This window comes from Idiotropiscis lumnitzeri, chromosome 11, assembly GCF_059441095.1.
Source record: "Idiotropiscis lumnitzeri isolate Australia: NSW breed Sydney's pygmy pipehorse chromosome 11, RoL_Ilum_1.0, whole genome shotgun sequence".
Classification (NCBI taxonomy): Eukaryota; Metazoa; Chordata; class Actinopteri; order Syngnathiformes; family Syngnathidae; genus Idiotropiscis; species Idiotropiscis lumnitzeri.
In genome coordinates, this window is record NC_142401.1 from 1,388,733 (window position 1) to 1,407,596 (window position 18,864).

Sequence of the window (18,864 nt, forward strand, 5' to 3'; positions counted from 1 at the left end):
AGTCTTCCAACGTGCCGCTCAAATTCATTTTTCTTGGAGAAAAGACATTTTGCTCTCATGAGAATAATGTATTATTTCCAAGATCAAGTCATCATTTTATGATATCAATTAAACACGGCCGCTATTTCTACCGCCTTTAATGGCATAATATTAATTACGTTGCCCTAGTTTGAGGGGAAAAAGTGGAAATGTTACGGTTAAAATTAAAATCCCATTTTAGTCGAGAATAAAAGTGAAACAGTCAAAGCAAAGTACGTCTCGTAAATTTTGTTTGGATAAATTGTTGTCATGTTTCAAGAGTAAAGTTGTAATTAATGATCTTACTTTTCTGTCCCTTTTGTGAACGGCTTCGCCAAGACCGAGAAAACCTCAGACGCGTTTGACGGGCGGGCGTGCTAACCACGAGTCAAGCGTGCCGCCCTTGTGGTCATGAAATAAAAAAATACAAGAGCAGATGCCTTTCATAAAATGACAGTAAAAGAAGTTTTTATATTGCTCCATCAGCAGCTTTTAAACTTCAATGTCACTCAGCGAGGCGAGGCGAGTCCGATTCGACAGCACCATTCATCCACCACCGGCGCAAAGAACGCAAGAGGCTATGAAAAAAATAAAAAATCAAATCCCAACATAAAGTGAAAGGTCACAAACAAATGACAAAGCATAGATTATGATTAAGTTAAAATTACAAAGTGAAAAAAAGTTTTTGCCTGCGGAGGCAGCAGAAATGTACCTTTAAAAAAAAAAAATAATAAATTAAAAAAAAATCGCCGCGATTTCAGTCGGACGTTACGTTCTGGGCTTATGCCGATCAATGCCTTCATCACCAAAAACGATCACTGGCAGCTTGTACTTTGCGACTTGCGCGTCCTTCCTCCTTTTTCTTAACGCGGCGCATGTTGAAGACCAAACCGGGAACTGATGGCCGAGTGGTCTAAGGCGCCGCGTTCAGGACCCAGTCTCCCCAGGAGGCCTGGGTTCGAATCTCGAATTTCCCCATTGTGGGACTAATAAAGGGAATATTGAATTGAATTGAATCATAAAAAATGTTTTTTTCATTTTCTGCTCTGTCAATTTGAAATATTGTCCTGTTTTTTGGGAGAATAAAGGGATGGAAATTTGACGACAGCTGAAAGGCTCCACCAGCGCATGAAAATAAGTGCTTCAGATGGATGCATGATTCGTCAATAATGGAAAAATTCATTGCGAGATTATTAAAAGTGGCTCTAAAAATTAAATCCGATTGAAAAATGTGCACTTCCTCAGCTGATCTGACTCTTGGTCGGAGTCGGCAGCCCCGATCGGAAGAGCCTTGATAATAATGGGTCAAATGGGTCATTTTCTGCCTTGTTGGCGCTCTGCTGTATAAAGCGGCAGCCACAAAAAATGAGGAAGGTGGTCAACAGACAATTTTGGAGAAAAAAAAAATGTCTCCTTCCAACCCGTAACGTTGAAGGCAGTTATCACCTTCCGATCACAAAAGAAGATGTCACACCAGATGCTGACGTCATCCCATTGTGTCGTCGTGTTGAAGCACACAAACGTTTTTTGTGTGCCGAAGGTGATGGTGGTGAGAGAAGTCGGAGTTACTGAAGAAAATGGATCATGCTGATGGGGACACAAAAAATACAAAACAGTTGTTCGTTGTGTGGATTCAAATGGATCGGAGTCCGTTTGTGTGCAAGAGGCCCTCGCGGTTGCCACTGCAGGCCCATTTGGAAGTGGATCAGCACCATCATGGTCCGCTTGGCAACATTGCGTTAATTCTATCACGCCCACACGTTGCCTTCCCATTTAAGCAAGTGTAATTACAAGCCGGGAGTTGTTGATTCAATTTCACGGATGGCGCGCCATCACAGGTGTTTCCTCGCCACCGTCGGCTCTTCAGCCCTGACAATGTTTGTTGGATGTTTTTTTATTTTTTTATTTTTAGTGAGCGCTATAATCCAATTGATTGATTGCTTACGGTTGATTTTCATCACGGATACATTTGATCGGCAGAAAGTTGCCTATATGCAAACTGGTCAACGGTTATATCGGCGCTGCAGGCGCTTAACAGCAGATTGCTGCAACCCCTGCGGCAGGCTTCTGGCTAAATTGCCATTTAACGGCATGACGCCCCATCCTAATGTCGTGACTGTTTAATTACAAAATGTTGCAACCTGTTGACTTGGTTATATTAGTTGAATCTTCCACGAGAACAGCAAACTTTGCCCCACCCACATTGGATGGCTTGAAATAAAAAAAAACTTCTTATTGGGTCGAATTGTGGTACATCTTCTAAAAGTGATTCTCCATGTGCGGCTCACTTGCTACTTCAAGTGGTGTGCAAAACAATCAAGAAATTAAATGTTCAAAGTGTGCATAATGACACTTTTTGCTCAAATCGGGACTGTGCATTTGTTGAGTGCACTTCAGTTGTATTTAGTCCAGATGTGAAAGAATTCAAATTGAAATTAAAAAAAAAAAAAGATATCTAAATTGCCTTAATGCGGTTGACGCACTGGCCCACCGTTGTTTGCCGGGGGTCTTTATGAACTAGCCTGAGGCGTTAGCTAATTAATGGGCTTTGCAACTGGCGGAATTAATGGCTTCCCCACCGAGTTGGGGTGGAGGTCTCAGACGGCGGCGGGGGTTGATGCATGATGGGAGGGGAAACAAGAGACGGGGGCTGTTGGGGTGATTGAGATATGCAATCAGCCCCACTGCAGGGAACGGAGAGGACAGGCGGAGGTGTGGGGGGGCTGCGGGAGGGGCGGGGGGGTGCTCGCCTGCGGCTGCTTGGCTTAATATGCTCCTCACTTGCTTAAGCAAGCACCCCTCCAGATAAATGGGAACTTTATCATTCTCCATACCAAAGCTTTGGGCTGATTAAGAGATATGATTTGATCGAGACCTGTGATCACATCAATCCGACATCCCTGCAGGAATAAAGTGATTTTTTTTTTTTTTTTTTTTTTTAAGAATAGAGTCCATTTTCTTTTGAGAATAAAGGTGTTGTCGCCAGAATAATAGGTGTAATATATTGAGCGTACAGTTTTGTTGAAATGTGTTATTTTCTCCCCTTTGGTAAACTTTGACTTTAATATCATAATATTACAACTTGATTTATGAAAAATACGACTTTTCATATCCTGACAACAAACAATAGATGACCTTGCAGTCTGACAGATTTGGTGCATTTTTGCAAAACAAATATTGCATCATCTCCGTGGATCCCCATTTATGAATCATATTCATGTATCGTGATGAAAGCGGAATGGCTAAATTCTTATCAATTCCCATCCCTCGTAGACGCCGTCGTTACTTGCTTTGATTGGCATCTGGATTATGAGGGGCGGCTCCTTGAAAAAATGTAAAGCAACCCAGAATGAAAATAGTTTGCCAAGCTCTACAATAGATGAGCCGTGCTTTTCGGGCCCACACACACACACACACACACACTTTCTTAATCCACTCGTTGATAACCTGCCCCGAGCTCACGTCCACCAAATCCGCGGCACGGCGCCGCTGTCGAGGCTTCTAGTTTTCATCAACAGCCCGGATTCAGATTGCCGGGTTGCCATGGCAACCGCACAAGTTCAAACAACATCATCTTAACCTCCCATGTAAAGCTTATCTGTCCTCTTTTGTGCCGATGAATCCACTTTTTTTTTCATGCTTCCTAGCATTATAGGCAGCAGAACAAAGCGGCGTTCAGTGGGCGTGCGTTTGAAGGATGTTTGCACAGCCTTGAAATTAGTCTGTCAAACGGCTGCGATTATCTCCTCCCCATATACACCCCCCCCCCCCCCTTCCATCTCATCACGCTCAAATGTGGCAAATGTTTATGATGAGTAAACATTATCAAGCATTTAATTAGCAGATCCCGCACTCGCATTGATCCACGCTGAAATATCAATTGCACTGGTGTATTTAATTAGTCCATATCTTTGGCCTTTGTGTCTTGGGAAGGGGGGTGCGTGTGTGTGTGTGCGTGTGTGTGTGTGTGTGTTACTGACGCAAGAGCCATGCTTTGCAAATGAAACACTTCAACGGTTCTTTCTTGTGTACGTGTAGCCAGGAACAAGCTGTTATATCGGACACTTGTCACAAGTTGACATTTGACAAGATATGTTTTATTGTTTTAATTGTCACAACATCTATATGTTTATATTTAATTTGTACATCATACAGTATTCACAATTTTTGTCAAAACACGCACATCAAGTATCGTATTTTTTGGTGTTACGCCACTCATGAATTGCGTCACAAAGAAGTGGGTGAAAAAAAAAAAGCCGCTCCGCAAAAGAAGTCCAATTTTTGGCTGGGAAATTTATTTGCAAAAACTAAGATTAAGAACATTAGCGCTCGGGCTCGCTCCCAAAAATGACTGTTGCCTCTTCGCTACGCTAAGAGCATGCCACTGCTTGACGCCGACCGTACCGAAACTCAAAAGCGTTGTTCAAATATCGAGTTTGGTTATTCAGAGCGCACCCCAACAAACAGTACAGATAGAAATGATTGGGAAACTCCAAAGACAAAACACTCTCAGAGTGGTAAAAGGGCGACTGAAGGAATTTGCCAACGTCCTCGGGCTGTGTTGACGCCACCGAATGACTTCCGCTTGCAGAATCAATTTTTCTTTTCATTTGAAAATGACTTACCTTAACTAGAATCCCGCGTCACATTGTGGCCAAAAGTAGAATCATGGTCGCTTATTACGCCTGCGTCATCTTCTGCTTCTTCTTCTTCTTCATTTCTTCTACTGCCTTGGTGGTTGGCAAAAACGTTTGCGTCATTACGACCAATGGAAAGACGATAATGCGCAGAAAGTCAACACGATTTGCCAACAGGGATTTTGGGTGCCAGTCCGAGCTTGGAATTTAGTACGTACAAGTCGCACCTTAGTAGAAATAGAAATAGCAGGACCAGCCAAACTGGGGAAAAAAACAAGTTTAATTTACAGTTCAAAAAATTTATTCCATTAAATTAGAACATTTATTGTCATTGCAAAGCGTATACTCTAAATGTGACACGAGGGACATTGAAGTGGCTCATGGACGAGATTTGTGTGTGTGCGCGTAACCTTGACTTTGACTGCTTTCGCGGACAAATTCCGCATTAAGTTAATTGGGGGCATTTTGTTCAATTAAGGCCAAAGTGTAGGTGTCCCTAATTGAGAAAATGCTGATTTTCGGGTCAGTATCGAAAGGTTAGCCGCGTGTCCTTGGGTCCACGCGTCTCCCTTTAAAATATTAATACAAATAACATTAAATAATGTATTCCTTCAATTATAATTGCATTGCACACTCGCTGATTGGCGGTTCTCTCTCTGCAGACTCGGTCGGTCGGTCACAGAAGCGTCCCGTAATTACCACCAGGAAGCTGACACGATGGCAAATCCATGCTGGTCACGCGGATGTGTGTGCGGGCAATCGTTTCACGCATTTGTCTTTGTAAAACAAATACGTTGACGAGTAATAGCGTTGACGTTTTCATTTCATCACGTCGACTGGTGCACTCCGGTTGTCCTTTGCAATGTACAATCTTAAGGCCAAGTCAACAAAAATATCTTTTGCGTTTCTTTTTCTCCCCACTTTGTAACAGTTGACACTTTTCCCCTTGAAAGAGACACGGCGCAGTAGAAAAGCACTGATATGACCTCTCTTCTTTAGAAGGAGTTTAAGAGTGGACTAATGGAAAGAAAACAGACCTTCCATTGCGTGTCTACGGAACCTGCCGGTATGTGTGGGCTCGTTAATGTTGTTTACGGTTATTCATCATCATTACCAGGTTGGGAAGACTGAAGGTCAAGGCTAATTTGTGCTCGCTGCCGTCCGCCGCCGCCTTCCTCTTCTCGCCTCGTGAGCTGCGGCGCCACAAAAGGACGGACGGACGGATGGGGGTGCTGCGCAGCTTCACGGCTAAAACAAAACTTGTCAATGAATCAATTGGACTGCACTAGAAAAGAACCTCATTCTGCAGTACAAAGATTTAAAAAATATCAATGGCCCCATCCTGAAAATTCAAACATTAACAATATGAAACATGGGGGAAAAAAAAGAAGGGCGGATGGTATAAATGATAACAAAAACTCATTTTGGTTGATTTTAGTTGGCCGGTTTATATCAGTCAAAGAAACTAATTGCAGTCTGGCCTGAAATTGAATGCAGAGGCCCAAATGAAAGTGTAATATGAAGACAACAGTGAAATTGGAGTTTTGCTTTAACACGACCACCTAGAACTTGAATAGCCCTTCTATTTCTTTCAATTTTCTTCTTACTATTATTTTTATTGTGATACTTACTCTTTTTCTTTGTCTATCTTTGCTTGAGCTGGGACTTAAAATAATCAATGGATCAATTTTAATCGCTTTTCCTTTTCATAGCCCGAAATAGGTCAATTGATTTGTAAAATGATTGGTTGGAAAGTCTGTGTATGCCGGTTAGATGTAATACCTTAATCCACCACAAGGTGGCGCATACCTCTTATACATGGTCTGGATCGTGAAACGAATCAATCTACTGTGAAAATCATCTAAAACAATGCTTAACTCACTCTTATCAGTCTCGAACGAGTTGCCTGCTTGTTCGGACAACAAAGTGTGCGCGCATATTGACGTGAGGAGCCATTTTCTATCGAATGCGCCGTCAAGTTTGGCGATTCGAATTTGGAGAGAAAACTCTTGAAGAAAGTCAAATTGAACTTTGCCTCCTTTGATTTTTCTGTATGTGTGGAAAAAAGCTCTTGTCTAACTCTTGTTTTGTATTTCTTTATGTTTTTCAGGCGAAGAAAATTCGCCCGGCTGGCTTTACGGGGAGCACGAGGGCAAGACCACAGCGCCGTTTTGGTGTCCGCTTCTGGCCTGTCACATGCCCGTTTTTGCCACCAAATCTCCCGAGAGAAAGGTAAGTCGTTTGGCTCTTTGTTGTTCCTCTGCGCCAGCTTTTCAGGACAACTGCCACGTTGTACAATGGAAGTCAACACAATGAATACAAATAGGCCACAGTGCAAAACATCTACAGCATGTTTAGTCACGCGCGTGTTCATTCATGCGCAGTAATAGAATGGGCTTCTCACCAATTATTTGTGATAACCGCCACCATGTAAAAGGTTCATGTTCAATATTTTCAACTATTTGACAAGCACACCACTGTGGATGGAATTCAAAAGATGAAATAGCAGACCTATTTTAAATCAAACGAGCCTTCCCACCCACTTCTTCTAAATCCATTTTTACTCACAGAAAACAGGTGTTGATTCAATAATGCCGCTCTGCCAGCCCATTTTTCTCCTTGCCCTCTGCCAGTATGAGAAATGAAGCTGGGCGCCATGTTCAATTGATCCCCTCGCCACTCCCCCCCCGCCCCGCGTTAAATGCCTTTTCCCTCACGTCGTGCCTTCCTCGCTGCTTCCTACCAGTTTGCGCTCACGTTTTTGTATAAACGTGCTGACACAGACTAATCGCCAACATGGACGATAACCCAGCCTCACTGGTTCAAAAGGTCTCTTTGAGGGAGTTCCTCTTTGTCCGCCATAGCTCACCGGGCGTGGAAAGGTTCTTTGAGGATCGGATTAGAATTTTTTTTTTTTTTTTACCGCTGCGATTATCCCCTCTGTAGTCACTTAATCTTTCGTCTAATATAGATTTTGTCGATAGGATCTCACATCAGGGCTAATTAAAGGCAAGGGCAATACAATCCAATCCAACTTTATTTATACAGCGCATTTGACAACAGGTGGAGATGTAACAAAAGCGCTTTTATTTGTATAAAACAGTGGTTCTCTCACTAAAAAGAAAAAAAAATCCTTGGCTCTCCAGGGACCATCTTCATGACCAACATGAAAACAATAGCAAAGTAGGCACAAGTGTTCATCCAAAACAAGAGAGGTTTTAGCGATAGAAACGTTTTTATATTATTGTGAGCCGCTATAAATCGGAGATTGAAGAAGAAAACGAGTTCTCTATAATATTGTACTTTATGAAGACACATTAATGTAACGTAATTAAATTGAATGTAAAGAATGAATCCTTATTTTTCCTCCTTCTTGGCTTTGCGTCTCGGCCACCAGGGGGCAGCATAATACACATGTCGATATGCAGTACATTGAGAGGGTCTCAGCTTCTCAATGTGTCAGTAATATTTGTTGTTGATTTTTTTTTAGCAGAGGATAAAAAAACTATGCCTGTGTGTTGTTATATTCCCCATCTTAAAGGTGTTGCTCCTATCTTAGTGTTCAAAATCTCGAAAAAAAAAAGGGGTGAAAAACTCCAAAGTCGGGTCACTTCTGCAGTGCGTCAAATCAAAACTGTTGTCGAATCCGTCCTACGTTTTTGTCGAGCAAGTCCTTATATCGACGACTAATGTTTGACTCGAGTCCGGTCATGTGACTTGAGTCCGCCACTTCTAATACACGATGTCAAAACGCAGTTGTGTGATTCATCTGACTGGGTTTAGAAGTCTGAGGAAACACTTTGAATTCACTTTGCAGCGGCCTGAAAAGTGATATTTCAGGGCACATTTTCAATTTGTCTAATGCAGTTATACTTTTGCTAAGTGCCGAGCTCGGCGGGTGATAGTGGTGTTGGGAATGAGGCAGCGGAGGTAGTAGTCAAGTTACTTTAGCCACCTGAGAAGAATTCTGTAAAGTGATCACACAATTATCTTAATGGTTGCGGGACACCCGAGCGGAAATCAATGTTCCAGGATCCGATTACGACCTCTCCGTCGGCCCCTTTCGTCTGTTCGCCTCGCCACTGAGAGGCCGAGTTAAGGTGAGGCATCAGCTGCTCGTCCGCGACGTGCGGCGAGGGGATTTCCCAGAAGGCCTTGCCAGACGTATCCCCACCAATGTGCGTTACACCTGACTGGAAGCGGCGGCGAGTCAATTAATATATTTCCAGCCGCGTCTCGTAGGATTCCGCTCGTCTTTTCCGCTGCCTGCACAAAGAAATGAAGCACCTGAGCGTGCCGGCAAAAGCCGTTGCTGAACTCTCAACTTTCTGAGATGCATCCAGCGGATGATGCAAGCTGTTGTGATACAATTTGGCCTTTATTCATGAAAATTGTGCCGCTGGACGACCACACTGGCTAAATCGTTCTCCATTGGAGCAAAGATAAGCAAATTAGGGCTGATTGGAGAGAGTGGTTTGCGTGTCCGCCTCACCGGACTGAAATTCTGGGTTGGAACCTGTGCACATGTGAAGCTTGCATGTTCCTCCCATTTTTTTCTGCTGGCACAGGTTCCAAAATACCTTAAATGCTCAAAAATATATGACACTTTATATCCCCAGGAGTGAGCCCGTTTTGGAGAGGCGGCCATGTCTCAATGGTGCGTGCAGATTATGTTACCATGGCAACTAGTGGCTGAGCTAGGCGTAAAAAAAATGAACTCATTTGGGAAATGTGAACAATAGTCCCGAAGATTTCCGGAATGAACTTTGATGTTGAATGTAATGTAATGATTTGGTCTCAAACTATTTTAAATATCTCTTAATTTGAGACTTTTACTCTGGAATCGGCCGCCAAAAATTTGTCTTATTAACTGAGAATTAATTTGACTGGGATATTTTTCATAGAAAATGTTTGAAAATGTCGTATGTAATTATTAATATTTAGAAATTGCAATGGGTTGACCTGGTTTCGAAATGTGGAAGGATAGAACGTCAAAATTGGAGCAAATGATAAAAACCGTGAGTGGACCGTGTCGATGCAAGGTTGCTCCAAATGCACGTCACGTCACGTCACGTCACGTTTTTATTTTTTTGTTTTGTTTTGCGGTGGGGGGCGATCGAGGTTGTCTGCAACTTACTTTGCCATTTTTGACTAAAGAGAAGGTGGCATTAAATGGAGTGACTCTAAGCCCTTCATGCAGAGCGGACGCTGATTAGGAGCTTAACTCAGCAGCGGCGGCACCCCCCCGCCCCCACCCCCGCCTCACCTCTTCTCTTCTACACTTCTGGGACACACGCAACTCCTCACAGCTTGAAGGCTTCTCCTGCATCCCATTCTCCAGCGCCTCCTGGCAGGCCAACTCGCTTAGAGAACATTTAAAAGGAAGTGAGAAAGTAAAAGTGACCTGCAAGCTTACGATTCCTTTTTTTTTTTAAGATTTGACTTTCTGATTTGCTCATTTGTCATTAAAAACGTTTTTTAGGGAGGGGTACCAGTATCTTGGCAATAACAGCCTGATTTGAAAGTATTGGACCCTCGTGAACGATGCTGATACCGGCCTCTGATTCTTAAAAGCAAAAAAAAAAAAAAATAAATAATGGAGAAAGTCTCCGTCGCCAATAGTTTCAATTGCCATTATCGATGAATCGTCATTTGCGTCAGAAAGACACAAAGATCTTTGTTCACAATCCGTCATTGTGTCAATTGAAATTTTATGAATCACAAGTTCTAAGGCTATCGGTACATCCCTGATTTTTGTATTTCTTTTGACAAAAACGTTTTTTTCAAGTCCAGCTTTTGTAATTTGCTCATTTTGGTGAACGATACAACAGAAAATTGTGTGCGAGGAGATGAAGGAGGGAATCTTAAGTTTAAAAGACAGAAATTATTTCTGTCAGAAAAAAAAAAAGTTTTAAAGCAGCCGCGGCACAAACAAATGTGCGCCCCCGGTGGGACTCAACCCACGGCTGGGAACCGGAGAGGCGGACCGGGCCAACTTGTTAGCGTGCGGAGATAAACCTTATCACGGTGCTGCCGAGTGGGACCCAAGCAGACGGACTCTCAATTTATCTCTTTCATTTTCTCCCTCCCTCGCTGGCAAACTTTCTCCCACTGTCGGCGCTATCGCCGCTAAAAGAGCGAGCTCATGGTGATTGTTGTTTTTCGTCCACGTTTGCTCCATTTTGCGAGATCAAGACGTCTTCGGTGGACGCGTCCAAAGGTACTTTAGCGGTCAAGGCGACGCATGTTCAGTGATGACAGAATCACATGACGTCAAACGCTCGCTGGTAGCAACGAGATGCATTCAGGGTGCATTTTCCGTGCGGGAACTTGCACACACCCTCCGCGCCATTGAGTACAGTTAACATTTTTCTTAGAAAATGATGTTTGAAAGGTCACGAGAAGACAACATTTTAATCCCAATTCAATTTCCATGAGCTCCCAGTAGTCATTTCTTGATAGAATTTTTTTTTTTTTTAAATTGCAGCCCTTGATGGTCGCAACGGAAACTCGTCACCTCCTAATTTGTGTTGTCCTTTGTTGGTTCCGGTCCACGCTCAGCAAAAGCGTGGACTCCAATAATGGATAAGAAAGGTAACAATCTGCCAGCTCAGCAAAATCATCGACGCATGCAAAACGTTTGATTTGGTTTGCTGTCGTCAGTGCGCGGGCAGATCGCCTCCGTCCGAGGCACTGAACGAAACTCTGCTTTTACAGAAGGCAGCTGGCATCCACACAATGAGTCGCAAATTCCTGAGCTGAAAGCCGCCTCTTCTTGGAAACTCTTAAAAGATTTCAGCCATCCAAAGCTGCGGCGACTGTACCGGCATTCGAGGCACATGTTCTCCCCACACACTCCCGCCCGACTGACTTTTTGAAGCCTTAGGCGAGGACGGGCTTGCGATGACAGCGTTCCTCTAATACCTCGGGGAGGATTTCGTCATGTACCCTTTGAAGTGCGCAATGACAAACCGGTTTGGGTTGCATCAGGATTAGAAAGCCGACCCGCTTCCTCCTCCTCCTCGCTCGTCTTTCGTACGCCGCTCTCGAGATCGCCGCGATCCATCCATTTCCATTTTCAATTGGCAATCAAAAAAAAAAAAACATCTTATCTAACATTGAACGCCAGATGTCAAAGGTTATTTCTGCCGTATGTGAAGCGCGGTCCAGTCGATGGGGTTTGGACTTGTATTGGGGAGGGCGCGGCGCGGCATGTTGCGCATCCGTCTTCCGCTGCTGATGGAGTGATTAAACGGCGCCATCGAAAATGGGCTTGTCGAGCGGCTCGCTGTCCTGTGAGTGACGGATTTATGAAACTCGCCAGTACCCGATGAAGGGAGATTTGCGTCGCGAAGCGCTCAAGTTATGAACAAAAGTAACAAAAAAAGGTCATATCAAAAGAAAAGAAGAATGCTGCTGCGACGTCTCGCTTCGGATTTATCTCCTGTTGGCGCTTTCCGCCAGCTTTGTCCTCCCGTGTTTGTTGAAGGTCGCTTTTACTTTTCCTTACACGGTAGGAACCAACAAAAGATTTAAAGTAGTTGTGTGTATTTTGAACGTGGAGAACGCACCAAAGGCGTTCATTGTAGATCACGTTCGTTTCACTCGATAGCCTTGCAATTATCTTCATTTCTTTTGTGCTTGTTGCCGCTCGTCATCAAGAGGAGCCATCTCATCAACTCATACACTGCCGGCAGTCCTCCTCGTCGCCCGCCAGCCATTCTTGAACAGATTTTCCAACACCTGAAGAATATTATATGGTCGCTCAAAATAAGCACCACGCCTCGCAAAAGGAAGCGCAGACGTCCTTCTTTTACTTTTGACAACCTACAAAAATGTGATTTATGCCATGCGCATCCATAGTGTGTGCAGAAGGGAGCCGCCTTAACTTTTCCGACCTTCAACGCGTTGGCATTTCTCTCCCTCGTTGATTGACGGCGGCTCGAGTACAGTTTAGAACACGTGTCAAACTCAAGGCCCGGGGGCCAGATGTGGCCCGCGACCTCATTTTATGTGGCCCGCGAAGGGAAAATCATGTGCTTCAACTTTTTCTTCACTTTTAACAACATTGAGATATGAGATATTGCCATTTATTACTGGCTTTTGATTTCAAAACTAGCTTTGTATCAATGTGTTGTGTGTAAGTGATAATGTGAGGTGATTTATATGAGTTGGCAGTCATAACGGCCCTCTGAGGGAAACCGGAACCACAATGTGGCCCGTTCACAAAAATGACTTTGACACCTCTAACGTCTTTTTTTGCTCGAGAAGGGTGTCCAAGTAGCGGATCGGTAGGCGACTGCAACTTTCTCTTCGCTGCTTATGAATTTTATGTAAAATAGCGCTGCAGCGAGGTCATGCCCAATATACGCCGCTCGTCTCTCGATTTAGAGAAACCTGAAGTGGATTGAAATAAAAGCGCATAAATGAAGACCCCGAGAGTCTCCGCTGTCATCAGCATGCAAATATTGTCATGTCACCATGGCCCGATGTGCGACGAAATCTTTAATTAATTCACTAAACAGCTGGTGCAGGAATGGAGAATTGGATTTGGCTTTTTTTCATTTGCGGCTGTGATGACAGCTCTCATGACGAGGTGATGTTTTTTTGTTTTTTTCTCCCCACAAGTAATTTCTCGCTTTTACTGCAGACTGGAATCCACCCTGGGGGTGGCGATTAGGCGCTTATACGGACAGACCCTGTTATAAAACTCAAATGTTGCGCCAAAAGTCTTGTTTTTTGGCGCAAGACGTTGTGTAAGCACTTAACGTGGCGAGAATCAGAAAGCATCACCTGCGATCAAGCTTGGACACAGTCAACGGAACAAAAAAGACGATCTTCTGGAGTTAAATTATTCAACACAAACACGAGGCTCATCCATTCAACTAGCTAGCATGCTAGCTTAAATACGTTAACATTCAATATACATCATACAAACCGTTCCGATTATTTAGTCATTCAACTCTCCAGCAGTTTGTTTAAAAAAATAAAAAATTGCAAATGCCAAACCGTGACTTTGTGGGTGTGTGTGTGTGTGTGTGTGTGTGTGTGTGTTGTTGTCTGTACGAGCAGACACATCTTCAACTGCTGAGCTGGGCTGCGCGCAGAGGCCGAGCTGTTGCCGTGGCATTTAGCGTGCCAATTCCAGTGGATCGGAAACACTTTTATCGTGGCCTCAGAGTGCGAGCAAACTCCCCGACCGTCTCTAACAAATTGGCCACCCCGAGGGGGGAGAGACGGAGACGTGCTAATTTGGCACCGTTTTTGCTTGAAGGAAGTCGATCAGTCGATTTTCATTTTCTGTCGGATAGTTTACCATCATTTCAGCAAACGTGCCGTATAGAGTGGAGTGCAGTCATGTTTGAGCAAAGAATTTGACAACAAGAATGTCCTCTGACTCACTCGACTTGTACAATTTGAAAATGAGCTTTCACTTGTTTTTAGCAACCTTGGCGTATCATTCGGCATAAATTGACTCTCGTACAGTTACCGACCGGAAGTGGACCGTGAATGAGGAACGTCATGTAAAAAAACAAAAAAGCCACTGATGCTCAACTCGAGCCTTGCCAGTCTTGGTTTTGATGTTTTATAATTTGAGGTGTCACAAACGCCCAAAAAACTGCAATCGGCCGGTTGGCCTTTTTTTGATGTCTGTCTTTGCAGAAGTCTTCATCGTTTCATTTTTCTTGTTTTTTAAGACCAATTTCTTCCGCGTGTGATCGTCTTTGTGAGAATGAGCATAGCAACATCCTGACGAATTTGCATCACATTAACTCGGCGAGCTGACGAAGGACACGATGAGAAAGGCCTCGGTCGCATCTTGAGTGCGAGTGCGTCGTCGTTTATTTGATGTGGGCTGCGGCGTCGCCGTGGAGACGGGGGACTGCCGTGATGATTATGACATCGGCGCGCTTTTCACCCCATCGCCGTGCTGACAGCTGCCCCATCAGGAGTTAACCATCGGCCCTCGTTCTCCTCTTTTGTTGCTCTCATTGTCTTCGTACGACTTTGAGTGCTGGCGCGCGAGCGCAGCGGTCTTTGATCCGTGCGTGGGCATGCGAGCGGAATTTGAATGGGCGGCTTCCGGCGGCGGCGGCGGCGGCTCCCCAAATGACCAAATCACAAACGTCAAGGAGCAACCTTGATGCTCGCCGTCCTGCTGCGTGAGCTTCATTAGGGAGCGTGATGTATCGCACATACCGTAATGAGCAAACAACAATTTGCTGGCCCAGCGTGACCGTTGTCAGTCGCGTGTGCAGCAACGTGTGTGCGTGTGTGTGCGTGTGTTCACTGTCTGTGAGGCAAACAGAAAATGCAAAAATGATCCCAACAAAACGGATCCGTCTCGAATACGATGATTCCCAACCACTGTGCTTCAGCACATTCGTGTGCCAAAAGAGTTCACGTGGTGTGCGATGGTAAATTATGCAATTCGACTTAATTGGTCCTAAAATATTTTTTGTATTTATGACAAATGTTTCGCTATGCCAGCAACATCCCGTGATGAAATGTGAAGGAAGGAGGTGCTATGAACCTCTTTTAAAGTGTTCCTGCTGCTCTCCTATTTGCAGCTCACTCTTGAGAATTTATTATTTATTTTTTTTTTTTTGACTTGCCGATCTTGTTAATTCACTGAAAAACTCAAAACGATTTGTTGGTCCTGAAACAGCCACAGATTCCGCCAGAGCCCAGTCTAAACACAAAACCCGTACAATAATTAATGCCAAGGAAGTGCCTTGAAATGAAAGGGCCACAAATTCCACTTGCAAGCCTTAATTCTTTTTTTTTTTTTTTGGTTGCTTTAACTTGCCGGCAGAAATTTGAGATCCGATATCCATTGAGTTGATGGCAAAAAAAGTTCTTTAATTTTATTTAATCATATCTACTGTCTCTTTTTATAAAGCACAATATTATCAGGTGCTATTTTTCATTTGTTGTTTTTTTGGGTTTGCTGCAACAGATCAAGGCCAGCCCAAAGTCTCAGTCGCTGCTTTGCCGAATGTTGCGCGAGCCGCTTGTTGAACGCGTGCGGGCCGCCGCCATGCTTTGAATGCGAATATTTTCTGGACTGTTGACTTGCGCCGCAGCCACCCGCCTGAGCCCCGAGGCGGCGGCTGCGCCGCCATTAGGGAGGCTGGGGGTGCCATCACCAGTCAATTGCCACTTAATAAACGCTGGAAGTTTTCTATTAGTGCTTGTTAGGGCGTATAAAGAATGTTGTCGTATGAAACCGGAGGGGCAGGCCGCTGCTGGGCTCATGGAAAGATTGCAGAGTTGGAAAAGAACTGAATTTAATATGCACTATTATAATTTATGAATGAGGCAATATAAACTCAGTGGCCAGAACATTAGGTACACCAGCTCTCTTCTACTTTTCAAAAACATGCACGTTGAAGACGGATTCATCCACTATAGTGAATCTGAATACTTGTCTTTATGTGTCCTGCCACTGGCTGGATACCAGTTCCGGGTGTAAACCGCTTGCATAGATGGACTCGAGCTCACCCCCGACTCTGAGGACAAGTGCTGTAGAAAATGGATGGATAGATGACTACTTTGGGCCTTCTGCCTCACAGCAATGCGTCTAATCAGAGACATTCATCTCCCTGCGAAGCAACGGACGCTCCTCTGCAAAGCACCTGGCTCCAGCATATGGACCGGCGTCCTTCCCGGGTAACGGGGCAGGGCAAGACCGCGGGGTCTTCGCTCACCGCCAGCTGCGGGGCTGCCCTCTCGCCACATCGACAAATCTCGCTTTAAATAGCTCACCTGCCCGCCTCATCACCCTTTTTTGTCCCCTTGTTCCGCCGTGCCGAGCCGACCCCGCCTGTGGCAGCCGAATACAACCCCCCCCCCCCCCGCCCTCCCTACCTTCCAGAGCCTCCGAGGGATTGCTTTTCTATAAAAGAGACCGACAATTGGCTTTGTCAAAGCTTTGCTAGTCTTTTTTAAAACAGAGATCAAAGTTCCTTCAGTTTTTGCGAGGGAAACGGATCCTTGCTGCAAATCGTTAAAATCTGCAAAGTATATTTTTGGCCAAACTAAAAGGCTTGTAATTGCCTACAAAGGCCACTAGATGGTAGCAAAGTAAATGAAATCCCTCCCTTCACTTGCCTTGTTATGACCAACATAACACGTCACATACCTGCAGTGACCTGCGGGTGGCAGCGTGGCGCCTAAGGGCCTTATTCAAAGTAGCATGTTTAGTAGTAAAAGAAGCAGAAGATGCAAGGCTAACTGTTAGCTTGTGTAGCTAATCACTCAGCCGCACAGTGAATGACTTTTTATTTTCTCATTAAAATGACCTTATACGAACCAACAACCAGGCCAATTTATCCGTTTTAAAGGTCAAATTTGGCCCTTGATCACAAAACGTTGGCCACCCCTGATTTAGTCTTTTTTGTTTATGATTCGACGGCATAATTTGGCTTTTGCCTCGAGAAGACAGATTGAAAAGACAACCCCCCCCTCACACACGCACACAAATGTCGGCTCACATTTCTCTGGGGCGTACTAACAAAACAAAGCAATTTGAGCTCAGGAAAATTGTTTGCCATTCTCACGTGGATGATAAAAATCGAGCACCGGCGTCCACCGGAAGACCCTTGTCCAGTTTCTTGCAGCGTCTCTCTCGTGCCCGAACCTCCATACGGTAGTCTGTTGGGGCCGCTGGTAATTAATCAAGTAAAAAAAAAAAAGAAAAACGTCCTTTCCTGTGACGTGATGGAGGACTTGCAGAAGTTTTCCAGAGGAACGAGTAAGGTCGAGTTGTGCTTAATGACGGAGACAGACAGTCGGGTTGAGGGGGGTGGTGCCGGTGGGCGTAGCGGATGGCGACAACGGCGCCCGTTGACCTTTTTTGTTTACAAACACACCCCGGAGAAGAGAAAAGGGGGCGGACTCTGTTTGTCGTGGACAATAAATCACCTGTGATTGATGCTGGCCGCCGAGGACGACGACAGAGAAAGGCGGACAAACTGGAACACACCAAACCTCCAAAGCCACCCAACCCCCTTCTGCTCATTCGGCGTGCGTCGATTCGTCGAGCTGTCTGTCGCATGGCCCACGTAGGACCATCCCGCTCCAAAATCATAATAATTAGCCCACTGACGATGGATTGCTACCTTGACGAACAGCTTCCGCAGCGGGTCGGGGCTGCTTGCGCTTGTCGTGAATTATGGATTATGGACGCAAGATACGGAGTTTGCCTCCCAGTCGACATGTATCACTTTGACTCTTGACACCAAATTCCGCTTTGACAGGTTTTTGGTAACATCTTCGGGAATTTTCATTTGAATTAAATTGAATCTGCAGACAATATGCGCCGAGGTGAATTTGTGAATCGTGAACTGTGAATATGTGCACGATTAGTCTTGAGTGTACCACAAGATGATGACGTCGCTCTCTCACAAAATGCGACAAAGGTGTGCAGCACTCCAGATATCGCCCCCTGCTGGTTTTTGCTCTGCTGTGATGTGACCCGGTGGCAGTTTCCACGTTTGTGGTTGCCCTCCAACGAGGCCGGAGTGCCATCAGTCACTCACAGGATGACAAAGTCCTTTGCAAAGGCCCATCCGAAGCTTTGAACCAAAACGAATTTGCGGAAAGTGTCAGAGCCAGCGCCAATGTGTGTGTCGCTTTGATAAAATGTAGTGAGACGGCTTGGAAACAAGCAGGAGAAAAAAAAAACGTGCTGCAGTGATGTATGAGAAATCAATATTGATTTTGTCTCCTGTAGCTTGAAGCTGCCATCCACAATCCTGTTCACTGTGCAATGTTGGGCTTCTCGGCAGCCAGCACATCCTTACCTCAAGGCTTCCTCTGGGTGAGTAACGCGCTCGTGCACACGCACACGCACACATACGCACACGCACGCACACGCACGCACGCAGGCGCCACAACAGCAACTGGAATCAATGAGAAGATAAAAAGGAATCCACTTTCTTCTGTTTTCCATCATCGTTTCAGCTTTAACCCCACAAACGTTACTTTTCAAACCGTCCTCTGTGTTCTCATTTGAAGAATAGAAAGACTGAATGCAGTGCTTTCTCGACCTCCACGCGATCCAACTTTAAACGTTTTTGGACAAATGAGCCATTGCTCAGACTCTTTATTATTTTGCTTTACAAGATAACGAGCACTAGATTGTAGTAGGCATCACAACAAGAACAATTCTCCATAAATTAAGCTACTTTTTTTGGGGCGGGGG

The 18,864-nt window shown here is 44.8% G+C and overlaps 1 protein-coding gene across 3 annotated transcripts in view; it reads left to right on the plus strand.

Moving 5' to 3' along the window:
* arhgef10la (Rho guanine nucleotide exchange factor 10 like a) overlaps window positions 1-18,864 on the plus strand; it is a 91,436-nt gene that overhangs the window by 49,163 nt on the left and 23,409 nt on the right. For all 3 annotated transcript variants that reach the window (XM_088309328.1, XM_088309325.1, XM_088309327.1), the window contains 2 exons: window positions 6,766-6,887; window positions 18,394-18,480. In XM_088309328.1, coding sequence (XP_088165454.1) covers window positions 6,766-6,887; window positions 18,394-18,480 — 209 coding nt within the window. The remainder of the gene's footprint in view (window positions 1-6,765; window positions 6,888-18,393; window positions 18,481-18,864) is intronic.